Source organism: Musa acuminata, chromosome BXJ3-10 (genome assembly GCF_036884655.1).
Source record: "Musa acuminata AAA Group cultivar baxijiao chromosome BXJ3-10, Cavendish_Baxijiao_AAA, whole genome shotgun sequence".
Lineage (NCBI taxonomy): Eukaryota > Viridiplantae > Streptophyta > Magnoliopsida > Zingiberales > Musaceae > Musa > Musa acuminata.
Window position 1 is genome coordinate 29,185,670 of NC_088358.1, and position 13,832 is coordinate 29,199,501.

General features: G+C 40.1%; 3 protein-coding genes across 8 annotated transcripts; all 3 read right to left on the bottom strand.

The window, feature by feature from the left end:
- Positions 1-1,718: 1,718 nt before the first annotated feature.
- On the bottom strand, positions 1,719-6,156 carry LOC135651593 (probable BOI-related E3 ubiquitin-protein ligase 3). 2 transcript variants are annotated; one of them, XM_065171790.1, is made up of 4 exons: positions 5,530-6,156; positions 5,374-5,456; positions 4,982-5,283; positions 1,719-2,469 (listed from the first exon to the last, which is right to left on the bottom strand). In XM_065171790.1, the coding sequence occupies exons 1-4, from the start codon at positions 5,598-5,600 to the stop codon at positions 1,945-1,947; spliced, it is 981 nt and encodes a 326-aa protein (XP_065027862.1). In that variant the 5' UTR covers positions 5,601-6,156; the 3' UTR covers positions 1,719-1,944. The 2 variants fall into 2 exon arrangements, with proteins under 2 accessions (XP_065027862.1, XP_065027863.1); XM_065171791.1 differs by having other exon boundaries at positions 5,374-5,450; positions 5,530-6,145.
- Positions 6,157-6,559: 403 nt separating this feature from the next.
- On the bottom strand, positions 6,560-9,665 carry LOC135651594 (uncharacterized). 2 transcript variants are annotated; one of them, XM_065171794.1, is made up of 5 exons: positions 9,511-9,582; positions 7,854-7,919; positions 7,133-7,236; positions 6,871-7,039; positions 6,560-6,786 (listed from the first exon to the last, which is right to left on the bottom strand). In XM_065171794.1, exons 3-5 carry the CDS (start codon positions 7,139-7,141, stop codon positions 6,746-6,748), a joined length of 219 nt encoding a protein of 72 aa, XP_065027866.1. In that variant the 5' UTR covers positions 7,142-7,236; positions 7,854-7,919; positions 9,511-9,582; the 3' UTR covers positions 6,560-6,745. The 2 variants fall into 2 exon arrangements, with proteins under 2 accessions (XP_065027866.1, XP_065027865.1); XM_065171793.1 differs by lacking the exon at positions 7,854-7,919 and having other exon boundaries at positions 9,511-9,665.
- A 1,258-nt stretch (positions 9,666-10,923) lies between these two features.
- On the bottom strand, positions 10,924-13,596 carry LOC108951425 (ethylene-responsive transcription factor ERF014-like). 4 transcript variants are annotated; one of them, XM_065170695.1, is made up of 3 exons: positions 13,268-13,596; positions 13,077-13,173; positions 10,924-12,888 (listed from the first exon to the last, which is right to left on the bottom strand). In XM_065170695.1, exon 3 carries the CDS (start codon positions 11,918-11,920, stop codon positions 11,285-11,287), a length of 636 nt encoding a protein of 211 aa, XP_065026767.1. In that variant the 5' UTR covers positions 11,921-12,888; positions 13,077-13,173; positions 13,268-13,596; the 3' UTR covers positions 10,924-11,284. The 4 variants fall into 4 exon arrangements, 3 of the variants coding, with proteins under 3 accessions (XP_065026767.1, XP_065026769.1, XP_065026768.1); XR_010501684.1 differs by lacking the exons at positions 13,077-13,173; positions 13,268-13,596 and having other exon boundaries at positions 10,924-11,068; positions 11,151-12,954; XM_065170697.1 differs by lacking the exons at positions 13,077-13,173; positions 13,268-13,596 and having other exon boundaries at positions 10,924-12,155; positions 12,391-12,954.
- Positions 13,597-13,832: the final 236 nt, after the last annotated feature.

The window sequence follows — 13,832 nt, forward strand, 5'->3', positions numbered from 1 at the left end:
TTTCTTTCTGAAACTTTTTCTGGTATGAATATGTCTTTTTGAGTGTTAACTAATAGAAGAAATACCAGCATCAAAGCTATAGAATGCTGGGTTTGCTCATGTTCTTTTCTTTAATATGTTGGCATTGGCATTCCCATGGAAGTATATCTAAATTTGGTTTTACATCCTAAATATTGGTCTGATGATGATTTGCCAAACTAATTAATTTATGAGGGTTCAAAATCTCATCTAATTTGTTTTAATAGTTTGCCATTTATCCAAATAAGATATAATGTTTTGCCACATTAAAACTAATGTTATGTTAAATCTGCATGGGTCATATAATAACCAAATCACATCTTGCATGTTTCCGTATATTTGTTCATTTCTTAATCTTTTTCATGCTTTGGTTGAATTCAACATCATACATGCTACTTGCTTTTAGTCCTTTTGCAACTAACAGTTTTGATTAGTCCATGAAAAGAATAAATGACATGCTTTTGTTCTTTGTTTTTGTGTGGGATGATAATGCTGGAGAATTGCATAGTCCTTTCATGTTTTGATTCTACAATTCTTTTCTTTTTAGGTAAGGATGACAGTTTGTTTTTTCAGCATATTATTGTTGTACTGAGCATTATTTTAATTGATAATTATTTAAATGTAAATATTGAATAAATCTTCTGATTTGCTTTGTTAACATGAGAATTAATCGAACTGCTTCTGCACTTGTCTGATTCTAATGGATCAACGTAGAGTTACCCAACCTGTGATGGGAAGAAACAACAAATGGACATTTAGTATGATGTCTGTTCTGGGCATCATTGATGTCCTCACTGCATCAACATTTAGTAAACAGGCTGTCCTTCCAACCCCTTACTTTTTTTGAACTTGTGTGGGTTGTCTTTATTTGTTCAACAATTACTTGGGAACTTTTTACTGCATTGAATGAATGGGTATTCATTCAAACAGGATGTGCGAAATTTAAGCGACTTGGGGCTCGATAATGTGTCACATTATCTATGGAATCTCAATAGAAATTTAAGTTAGGTATATACTTAGCATCCTCTCCATTCTGTAATATAGCTTAGTAAAGTTGGTATTTGTCTGCCATTAAATTTGATGTCCTCCTCAAAACCCAACGTAACTAAGAATCTAAAACCTAAATAATAATAATAACTTAATGATTAACTCATGTAGCCCTTTTCTACTAAAACCTCTCACTATAACTCAATCTAAATAATAATAATAATAATAAAATCAATCTAAATCTTGACCACCAACATGAGGCTACATTACAATATTACAATCCCTATGATGTGGGACATGTGAATATATCATATGACTAGTGACTAGTTATAATATACATCATTGGACACTTTAGATATTCAATGATAAAAAAACCTCCAAGCATCCTTTTCCAAATGATAATGAGAGAAAAGAAATAGACATGATTCCAGATATCTCAACTAGGCATATGTGAATAGATTTCCTTCTCAAATTATTCCCATCAATAAATACTCAAAAATCCTCTTTAAATAATGAATCAGGTTTTGCAACAAAAATAAAATTGTTTAGCGTAATTTCACAAAGAAAAGACAAGGAGCAGGGCTGAGCAAAATTCTTTCCCTACGAACAGAAAGACTGGAATTACAACTATCGAAAACATGAAATAAGTATATCAATTATGTTAAAAGATAGCCACACAAAAAAATATAAAGGTGCAGAAGAGGATACCACGGTTAAATCCAGAAGAACATTAGTTTCTGCAAGAAGATTAACATCAAGAAACCATCCAACTCTAATGGTACATATAAAGCCCAATAAAACATTAAGCAGAATCCACACTACAGATCGTAAATCTACGACATATTAAACCCTTTTAGTTTATGCAGTGTAGAAGATATCACAAGTAGGCCACGATAACTAGAGAAGACATGGTGCATGACATCTTTAGGGCAACAAGTTTCATGGCATATAAATCTCCATGCCGATGAACTTCGAGGAGTGACACAATGGGCAGAAACTAAGCTTGCTCTCGCACTCTTTGCACAGGCATAGATGTCGGCAGGGCAGCAAAAGCATGCAAGTCTCGTTCACCCTGCAAACCTTACAAGCCATGGACTCGATATCCTTATTCTGCTTGAACGTAAGCTGTAAATCAGTGTCCCCGTTGCAGCAAGAGGTAGTGTCATCTACCCCGTTATCACCACACCCTTCTTTGTTGTCCTTGCTCTGAGCATAGAGTTGTTCGAGATTGTACTTGAGGGAATTAATCATGCTCTCATTGTACTTTGCCCGTTGCTGCCACGTACTCACTTCCGTGGCTAACTGTTTCATTTGTTCCTCAAGTTCCAGGTTCTTCTTATTTATGCCCTCAACTTCTGATTCTTTCTCTCGTATCTTTCTGAAGATTTTCTCCTCTACAGAAGCTAATGTTTGGAATTGTTTCATCTGAACCTTCTCCAATATTGATTTCCTCATACGCTCACCCTATGTGATTTGAGGAGTATGCAAGTAATCCTTATAAGTGCATTGTTCATAGAGCAAAGTCAGTCGATATTTCAAATTAAAAAAAAAGAAAGATCTAGTGCATGGTTCAACGGGTACTTGTCCTAGCCCCGAATTTCTCTTAGAGATGAGTAATGACCGCAAAAAAAAAAAATCTAAATCATATGCACAGAAGCAATATGAAAATATAAATGCATACACTATAACTAATTCTCACTGTACAAATGAAAATGCCTCAAAAAAATAATTTCATATCTTATGGAGATTCTTCAGAACATCAATATAAGAGATGAATAAATGGAATGAAAAAAAATTCAAACATCCCATAGAAAACAGAATCTTTAATTAAGTTTATCCACATGGGCCATAAAGTTCCTATTCTTTTGGCAACTAGAATTCCAAAATCATCTTGCACTTACATAAGACAAAAGTTTAACTCCTTCCTGAGGAAGATGGTGTGTCGGCACTTATCTGAGGTTAGAACTCAACACACGAAACATCAACTAGAACTTTGCTATGTCTGGCCATATGAAGATATGAAGCCAAAAGTTTTAACGTTTTCCTAAAGAAGATGGTGTGTTGGTGCTTATTTGAGGTTAGAACTCAACACACGAGACATCAACTCGAACTTTGCTATCTCTGTCCATATGAAGATACAAGACCAACTGCGATCCAAACCCTAGAATACATTTTGTTGTTTAGATGTTCTTGGTGTTTGCATACTTTTCCTTCAGCATCAGGAAGCACTAGAGAAAGGAACTAAAGACTTTTTCATCATGGAGAGAAAATAAAAAAAAGAAGAGAGAAAAACAAAAGTAAAGAAAGAAAAACAGGTAAACAATGAGAAGAAAAGAGATAACAGAGAGAAAGAGAGAAGATCTAAAAAGGATAATAACGATAATCTCAATTGTGCTAAATTAAGAGGTTCATAATGAATTTTATTATAGGGTCTCTTCACCCTCTCTTATTTCTAAACAACGTAGGACAAAGTAGGTTGCTCACAATCATTGAAATTGAAGGGACTATAGAACTCTCTAAAATAAATTCTACACAGATAATTAATTAGTCTGACATGTATTATACCCATATTAAGGATTATGGAAACCAATTAGACTCAACCGTATAGGCTTTCCAAAATTACCTTTGAAAATAATGACAAAAATGCAAAGCAGAATTCCTAAATTTTAGAATTTGGACACTGGGAGATAGGTCAACTCCCTACTTAAGGTCAGGCCTCTTTAGAACAGAAATAAACTCAAACAGGTCTAGAGACTCTAGACTCAAGTTTCATCTGGTTTCCTGGCTTGATCTAGATGTGATTCGGTGCCAGCCACCCAGTTAGGAAATATGTAATCTCGGATTTCATCTAGAATTTGGCGCATTGTCACCTCCAATGGGGTTTAATTGCTATCAAATCAGAAGCATAGCGAATGACAGGTCATGTCATAAGGTGTTGATTGTGCAACTGAACCTATTGGTGGGCCCATGTAATTGCAATGGGCCTAGTAAGGATCAAGCCTCGCCAATTATGAGCATTACTCCTAGGCTAACTTGTGATGTTTGAACCAATTATTCACTGAACTAACCCCTCCATGATTTTCAAGATCGTCCAACTACAGTGTCAGAATAAACATAGACCTGAGCTGATCTGACCAAGGCTGGTCAGGAATTACATCGATAACATAAGATTTTTGGGGAACAAAGACATAAATTTTAGATTTTTTACAAACCAAACTTTCAAGTGATTCAACTATCAAGGTGGCATAGCATGTGACTCTAGCAACAAATTCCAAGATAGTCACACTTTTGAAACAAATTTATCCTTACAGACAATGAAACTGAAATAAGGGATTAACATCTAAAAAAGTCTAAATATAACACACATACTGGTGATGTCAGGGAGCATTACGTGATTTCCAATGAAGAGATATCTTGGTACTTCAAAAGATGGAAAACAAGAATTAAGCCATCAAGAAGGTTATGTCATACCAGTTCTCAAGAGCCAAGCGATTCTGATGGTGAGAGATCAGACACTCACTGAGTAGGATATGATTCCTTGAACAGTCATCATTTGGAATCAGTTATATAATTAATTAGCTCACAGCATATCTTCCAGACAGGCATAGTTCCTCAGAAGTGTATTACAAACTAAATTGTTGCAAAATCTCGAATGGGGACGGTAAGAGTTTCTAGGTTGATCAAACAAATAATTCATAATTACTTAAATAACGTGCTAATTCTAGTCTCTCATTTCTCCACAGTATCGATGTAATAAATCCTGCTTAGGAAGGGAAGTGACGATGGGTTGCTGGAAGAGGCACTATCTTGAGTTTCTTGCACAAAATCCCAATAAAAGAGTAAACTTCCTAGTAAATCAGTATCAGTCGAGAATCAGATAATAAAGCAAGGAGAGGAAACAATGACACAAGGAAATCGACCACCAGATTAGAAATCAGAACTAAACTTAAAGCACGGATTAGCAAAACACACAGACCTCAAGCTTGATGAACCGATCCATCTCTGCGTCCATCCTCTGCACCTCGCAATCAATGTCCTCGCCGACCGTAGGGAGGAGGACAAGCGGCGACTCCCCAGGTGAAGCCGCAACCCTCCGGTCGTCCAAGGAGAGTCCCAGCCCAGTGGAAACCGACCCGGCATGGAGGAAATCGATGGAGGAGATCTGGGAGTTCTCCAGGAGGTCCTGCTCCTTGAGCCGCTTCCTTCTCGGCTCCCAACCGCTCGATCCGCCGTCCGCCGCCGGCACGGCGCCGGGTGTGAGGCCCATGACACGAACGACTACCGACCAAAACCAAACAAAGATGGGGTTTCAGCACCACGCAAATCGAGATGAAACACCTGGAAATCGGGCGGGGGAAGGTGGATTACAGGAAGGATCCGGGGCGGCGGCGGCGGCGGCGAGGTCGATCGGGGCGGAGATTTGGCCATCGATAGGCACGAAATTCCTGCAGCTATTTGGTCGATCCATGAGACGGATTGGAATTGGAGTGAGGAAGAAAGGAAAAAAAAAAGAGGGACGGGAACCTGAATGAAATCGCCTGCTGCTGTTGCTGTGGCTGTTGGAGGTGGTGGTGGTGCTGAGGGAAGAAGGCCATTTGCCTTGGACTGAAATGATTGGAGAGGAAGTAGAGCCGAGTAGGACGACGCCGAGAGAGAGAGAGAGAGAGTGAAGCGAGAACACGAACAAAAAGGTAGGGAGGGGAGGAAGTCTGTGAGTGAGGGACGGGAACCGGGGTGGGGGAAGCTGTCTGGTTTTGGGCAGCAAACACGATTCAGCAGCAGTTGACGTGTTTATCTACCAAGTCGTTCGGGGGCTCAGCTGCACGCCACTTACGGGTTAGCACATCGAGCTTCGTGCAGCGCTCGTCTCTGTATGATTCCAGTCATGGTCGCGGATTTCGCCGAAACCCGCCCAAACCATGCAAAACGTTTTCCGGAGAAAAAGTTGTCGGAGTAAATAATCCCGAAACCGGTGGGCAGCTCTGGCCACTGCAAACGATCTTGGATAACAATTGATAATCGAGGCATAATACGTCATATTTCTATTACTCTCGTTCGCTAATTTGCCGCCCTCCTACTATTTCCGAACAATAATTGATTGCAACTACAAATTAAACGCCCCACATAGCATCAGGCCGGGCTCGTTCCAGCGATATACCGAACAGAAATGTAGGCAAGAATCGGTTGATCCTTGAATGTTTCATATGGCCTGTCATGGTCATATTCGTAAATCTAAGATATCCCCAGTACACACTAAAGATGAATGGGGGTGAATAGCGTTTTCGCAAGCTTAATCAAAAATAGCCACGAATACTAAGATGAAAGAGGCGGCGCTATTCATCAATCTTCCATGTATCTCAAGTGTGGCTTGAGCCTTCACTATTAATATTTAGGGAATCATATCCCTGCCTGCTATGGAGAACGTTTACCCACAGAAATAAAATTTCGGTCTAAGAATGAAGACACGAAATTAGCTAAACTGCAGTGTCTGAGAATATCACTCGGTGACCAATACTTTCAACCGCAATCCATGGCTGGCAATCAACATTAGATCTCAAGGGAACAAAGGAAGTGTGTGATTAAAACAGTGATCTTAAGGAAGAAAAACATTTACATACGATGTTTTTTTTTTATTGTAGACTGACTAGGTTGATGAGAACTTATTACCATTCAAACAGTGTCTTCAACTATAAGAACACAAAGTTGTTCAATTGAGATCCAAAGTTGCACCTATCGTGCTTTAGCCACCACCACAGCAGGAACCACAAGCAGGAAAAGAACCTGAAATTTTCAGTTCATGACAATGGTTTCGAATTGTAAACACAAGAATCATAAGAGGTGTAAAATTTGTGAGTTGCTACTTACTATGGTCATTAGACCGAAGATCGCTCAATGTCCGTGGCCCACGGCGACCACCAGGTCCACCACCATATGGACCACTTCCAGAACTGCCTCCGGGGCCTCCACCACCAGGACCACCATCCCATTTCTTGCTCGAGCCCGATCCCTTTTTATACTGATCCGATTTTTCCATCTGTATAAAGATTTATTTATTGTAGGTATTTCAAAGCATTCTGTATCAACTTTAACGATTTGAAAACACCAAGGGTTATCATGAAGTGCATACCGAAAACATTGTTATAAAGAACAATCCTATAGAGTTCACAATGGCCCAGAAGAAATCAGATATTATACTCAACCGCCATATCGTCCGCTTTGGCTGCACAACACCTGCAGTCATTATTCAAAGTTCCATGCAATTATTAATAGAAGCTTAATAATGTATCACAGTCACCTATTTTAATGTATTGCAAAGTTCATATAGTTGGCACTAGTTAACTATTAGAAGTAAGCAGTATAATAGCTCACAGATCACATCTTTGATAAAAATCACATTTTAAGGACAAACACTCTTTAGGTTGTGACATCGACCTAGCATTGCTGCAAAAAGGAAATCTTTAATGGACATCATTTAAGAAACATAAGCATTTAGTGATCAGTACACAGAAACAAATATTTCAAAGAATCACCGAAGATAATGGGTGTGTTGAGTAGGCAAAGTCAGCACATGGACTTCCAACAAAGAAGCTTGCCTGAGTACAAAAGTACGTGTGAAATGTTCTATATACTGTAGAAATTAAAAAATGCTAGGGGTAAAATGCTCGAGGATCATGCTCAGATCAATCAAGTTCCTGCAACAACTGCTGCTACAATGAAATTTTTAGTTGGATATCATAAAACATAAGCATTTAAGCATTCAACAATCAATATCCAGCAATATATAGTTTCAAAATTATGGACACCCAAAAGCTAATACGACATTGTGGTCTGTAACAATATCTCCTAACTTGTTTTGGCACACAATATCCACGATTCTTCTATTCATCCTTATAAGCAGCAGCCTAAATCACAACCTACAACAACAACAACACAAAAAGGGGTCAGCTTTATGGATCTTTCTCCGTCATTGAGATCCTAAATCACGACCTCTAACATCATATCTACTAAAGCTTTTGGACCATCAGACATTTCAAATTATAAAGATCGTAGGACACACAGCGTCAAATGTTATCAGACATTCCAAATTATAAAGATTGTACTACATACAACATCAAGTGTGCCCTCCTTATTTTCCAAAAACTTGTACAAATTAAAACTGTTTACACAAATCACCAAATACTCGTGTGCATTTCGGCCTTGTGCAACCTTGAAAATGAGCTTAAATGAAGTGCATGTTCGCTGATCACAGCTTTAAAAGTAGAGAAACAAAATAGTAAGAGATTTAATATCTTCGAAGGAAAAATAAAGAGTTATTGATTCGTAAATGTTGACATAAACACCTTGGAGTTAAACATATATAGATATATGCCCTTGTGCAGATGCAAATATATAAGCCATCGGTGTGGTCTATGCTTCTAGCTCTTATTCGACACAAAAAGGAGGCAAAACACAATGATCCAAAAATTAAAAAACGAAAACAGTTTAAACAAGCATGACCTAGAACTGAGAAAATGAGATATCCAGCTTCACCAAGTTATCCACTGTGAACCACAGAGAACAAAAGCTATTTGAACAGTTCAAGCAATAAATAAGCTCCTCAGCTCTAAATTCTCCAAAATTCTATCTAGTACACTCTGATTGATAATGGATTCTCATCAAAACCTTCAAGTAATTAATTCTGAACCACTAAATATAAATTTGAGTTGTCTACTTTAAATGATAACAAACTGCTGACTACTACAAATCTAGATGTGGGATTGAAATAACCATGTTATCGAAGTTGATTTCCTTAGAATCATACTTCAGCAATCCGAGGAAGGTTTTCAATCTGAATCAATAAAATTATTACCTCCTTCCATGTTTCTTCAAAGTTGTGTTCGAAGGTTAGAGTATGACCACAGAAATTGGGAAACAACATAACATGATGTGGATTTAAAAGGGGATCAATTCACGTTTAATTGAGCCTAGTAAAAAGGCCACATTCATGATTCAAATGATCCCCCCCTCCCCCACAGCCCTCCTTTCTCCTTCCTAAAAGTGGCTCCGTCACCCGGTATCTTGCATAGGGGGAAAATAGCAAGATGGACGCCTCATGATCAAGGAAGTACGTTAGCATAAACAAAAATTGGCACAAGATTTCTCAAAATACACGCACGATCTGTTAGAAGACTGATAAACAAACTGAACCAGAATGAACTCCTACATCGAACGACAATTTAATGCGATACCACGACTAAAACACCGACAATAAACTGGCTCATGAAAAGTCGGAAGATATACAGATTAACCCTAACCAGCACAATCGAATACGAAAGCAGGATGCTAGAAGCCCCCCAAGAGATCTGGGCACATAGAGCATACGTCGCCTAAGTAAACAATATCCAGAACAAATAAACCCTAATTTCTACACTAGAAATCGAGATTCATGCATAACCCACGGCTGATCAACCGTTCGAATCGATCTCCAAATTAAATCCACCAAAAGAATTGGGAGGGAATCGATACCATTCTCGACGTACGCCATCCGTCGTCGTCGTCGTCGTCGTCTCCCCGAAGTCGCCGATCCGTTCGCTTCCGCTTTCAAGGAAACGAAAAGATCGCGGCCCCCTTTTGTAGCGCCTCGTTCTCGCGAAGCTTCCGAGTTGACCGGGTTACGACACCTCGTTTGAGTATGGGCCCCGCCGCATCAGCCAATCCAGAGCACTCCCTCTCGTTACGTCTTAATCGTCCGTTGGTGAAGCCCAATCATCAGTGGACGGTAGCGATGATAGATGGGGAGAGACGGACCCAACAGTGACTTGATTGGGTTAAATCGAATACTTCTTGAACTCAAGTTCGAGTCCGTCTATATAACACATTTATCATTTTGCATATTATATATATATATATATATATATATATATATATATATATATATATATATATATATATATATATAAACTAGTGTAATTCTCTACCTTGAAAGATGTTTTTTTGGGTTTACACTCATGTGTGATCGTATTGATCATCTTTTTATAATAGATTAATTATTTTATCTATAAAATATATTTTATAATATATTTTAAAAATTATTAAATGATTATCCAGCCTTAGAATTTATATATAAACATCTCTGTCATCAGAAGAAAAGAATAGTGCTATGTATCCCCAAATTATGATAGCATATAATAAATACTAGCATCTTCTCATAAGTTAAATAATTGAATCAATTACTATTGATTATTATTTAAAAAATAGAGAAAAATATATTTGTTACAATAGACAAAGATGTGATATTCGAAGTCCTGTTGCATATTTGTATTTATTGTTAGCATCATGCTTATCTACTATCATTTCATCTCGGACAAGATCCAGTCTTATAGGGTTTTTGTCCATCAGTTCCTTACCTTATCTTAATATTTGAGTTGGAAGATGACCCACTTTTTAGCTGTCTTCTTGAGCTGGCTCAGTGCATAGGATACAATGCTGAAAGCGATTGTCTCTATTTTGCATATTTACTTGGATGTTTGTTCTGAAACTAAACTTCATGATCAAGCAAATGGAGTTTATGTGATGCTCATGAGGCACACTGCCAAGAGTTAAAGATGAGAGAGAGTTGAAGTGTGCAAATTGTTCAAGAACACAGATTATACTTGGTCAACTGCAAACAGCATTAGACATGGTCATCATCTTTGATGTTTAATGGTTGGGAACTAAACTTTGTACAACATATTAACATGTGAAGTGCTCTCTCTCTCTCTCTCTCTCTCTCTCTCTCTAATCAGAACCCCCACTGTAGCAAGTTTATATACAAAATATGAATGTAAGCCAAGCACAAGTCATCATATTACACTGCTCTGCAATCTAATCGCCTAAATCTTTGTCTAAGTGGCTAATGAATGCAGAGCATAGAACTGGAGCTTATTTAAATCTAGGATATGAGAAAACAACACAACTTTCATTTATGTCCTCTTCTTCTTTTTTATGTCCAATCCATAGCATCAAACCAGTTCTTGACAAGGAAGAGAACTGCTTCCAAATCTCTCACTCAGGTCTCATTGTACATAAAGAATTCCTCCAAACTCTGTTATTGTTCAATTAAATGTCTCATCAGAAAAATTTCCATATGCTGAGTACATAACTCTAATACTCCCTTTATTTATTACCTTACAACATTACTGTGACTGGAACGCAATCGTATGCATTTATCTCCACGCTGCTCATACTCGAGTCTCAGCTTTCCCTGATCTCAGCTGCAGTGGATGAGACAAGCAACAAGCAATGAACCTATCTCCATCTTCTAGAAGAAGCTCCATAGGTTTATGTCTCCCATCTCCTCGCACTCCTGCCAAGAGGAGATCAGTGGGTTGATCATATGATCCATGCACCGTGGCGACTGGAAGGCTCCGAGATCGATCCACGGCTCATCTATCTCTCCGCTCCTCGTCGAAGTGGCCGAGCTCGTCATCGTGGACCGGTGGTCCTCGTTGGTGGCGTCCAGCGACGGAGAAGGAGGAGGGGGAGGAGACGGTGACCGGCTGGTGGTCGTGCTAGCCGTAGGGGAGGTGACGACGACGGCGGCAGCGGCGGCGGCGACTCTTTGGATGGACTTGGGAGACATGGCACTGGCCGGAAGGTGGCTGGGGAGGGAGGCGGGGAAGTTGAAGGAGGCGGAGGAGCCCTTGAGGCAGAGGAGGGCGGCGTCGTAGGCCCTGGCGGCTGCCTCGGGCGTGGAGTAGGATCCCAGCCATATCCTCGTCTTCTGATGCGGCGCTCTGATCTCGGAGACCCAGGAGCCCCAGCTTCTCCTCCTCACCCCCTTGTACGGCCTCTTCCCACCGCTCCCCATACTTTGACAGGGCGAGGAGGAGGAGCACCTAAGGAGTGGATCGATGGAGGAGTTTGGAGGGCGAAGGACTCTGCTGCTCTTCCCCATGGATGAACGATGGAGAAAGGTTGCGACTTCCTTCAGTCGTCTTCCTCACCACCCTCTTTATACGGCAAAAGGGTAGAGGGTCTCACTCACCCTACAAAAGGTCAGAAAAGGTGAATAGAAAAGGCCATCATGCATGGGAAGCTGGCATTCATGATCCACTGAGCACGAAATTTGAGGAGCTCATCCTTGCGGTCACAGCTACCAATGGTTTTGACCGGAAGAACAATTAATCCCACTGGTTCAATAACACAAGTCAGACAGCAGCAAAAGACACCTGATATCGTGCAACACTTGTGGCCTTAGCAAGAGAGGATTTGTTAGTAACATGTCAAAGAGGAAAAATATAATGCGCATGAGGTTTCTACGAATGAAGAATCTAAAACTGTTTCCTTGATTGTTTTCAATGCATGGTATTCTAATCAAGAATTAAATGCAGTGAGTGCATCAATGGGTTTTGACCAACCCTTTACCTTGGAAAACAAGTCTTTGATCCCAAAGGAACTGGGTGCTGTCAAAAAATAATTGTACTTCAGCAGCTTATTCTGAAAGAAAGAGATGGCAAGAAGAAGAAGAGAGAGAGAGAGAGAGAGAGAGAGAGAGAGAGAGAGAGAGAGCCCTGCATGCTTTGGAAGAAGTAGCCCACCTCTCCTTCCCTGTCATTAAACCACACCCAACCCCCAGAAGAAAGCAGTCGATGAAGGGGTTCTTTCCAACTGTAGGGCCCGAGTTCTTTCCAACTCTGCACAACACGGTCCTCACACCCATGCATCAATGAAACACCATCATTCACCAAAGACAAGAATAAAGAAAGGAAGGAGAGTGAGGGAGGCAGAAACCAGCTTACAGATTTCACACTGGGGCATAGGATTCTGTCAGGGTGTGGAGCCCAGCTGGGCCAGCCAATGTCGAAAGTTGTGATGCAGTGCAACAATCCAACAACAGACCTAGCTGGTAACCGCGTTGATGTCCTGTGTCCCAAGATGGAACCGAGTCACAAGTGGCCCTACCAGGTGAGCTAGCATGCAATGCCATGATGCATGATGCTCTCAACGATGATGGGACCATATCAGGAACAACCTGGGAATCTTACAAGTCTGATCCGGAGGAACACCACAAACCAGGTTGGGAAGCAGATAGAGATCCAAGAAAAACTCACTCGGTAGGTTAAAACTTGGATCGAGAGCACCTCCATCTTCCACGCTCAGGTCTTGATCCGGACAAAGCCATGAAGCTCTTCCACTCTCCAGAATCCACTGTTGACACAACACTGTCAACGTCAGATGCATACTTAAGAGGATTTAATATGACAACAGTATAAAATTGTAAGAACTCGTGCCATATGCATACTGTTGTTCTGAGGTTGCTGCTTTAGCTTTGCCTTTCTCATGAAGGGATTCTCTTTGTACCACAGGCGACCTGCTCAAAGCTGCATCACATGAACTGATTAGTTTTCTTTTCTCCTTTTGCTAGATCTGAGGCCACACCGAGGAGCATTGTTTATTCCTCCACCCCCAAGGCTCATGTCATGCAAGAGCCTTTCTTCCCACTTGGGTGTCTGAGATCAGTGTCTTCAACCAAGACTGCTCTTGGTACAATGCCTTTACTCTTGGTGCATCTCCGTTCATGTGAAAACAAGACATTGCAGCATCTGAGAAGCTCAACTGGGCAATTAACTTCCTTTTGTTTCTCATTTTTCAGAGGAAATATCAGTGCTGCAGAAATAATATAAAGAGCTGTTAAGAGGGCTCAATGTCTGACTAAAAAAACTCTCCACATTAACATGCCTTGTTTGATGAACCCATGGGTGCAGCTAAAAGAAAACAAAAACAGATGCAGCAGTTGTGTAAGTTGAAGCACTAAATTAAAATTTGTGAGAAAAATTGTTCACTGGACCATGTTCGTCATGTCAGTC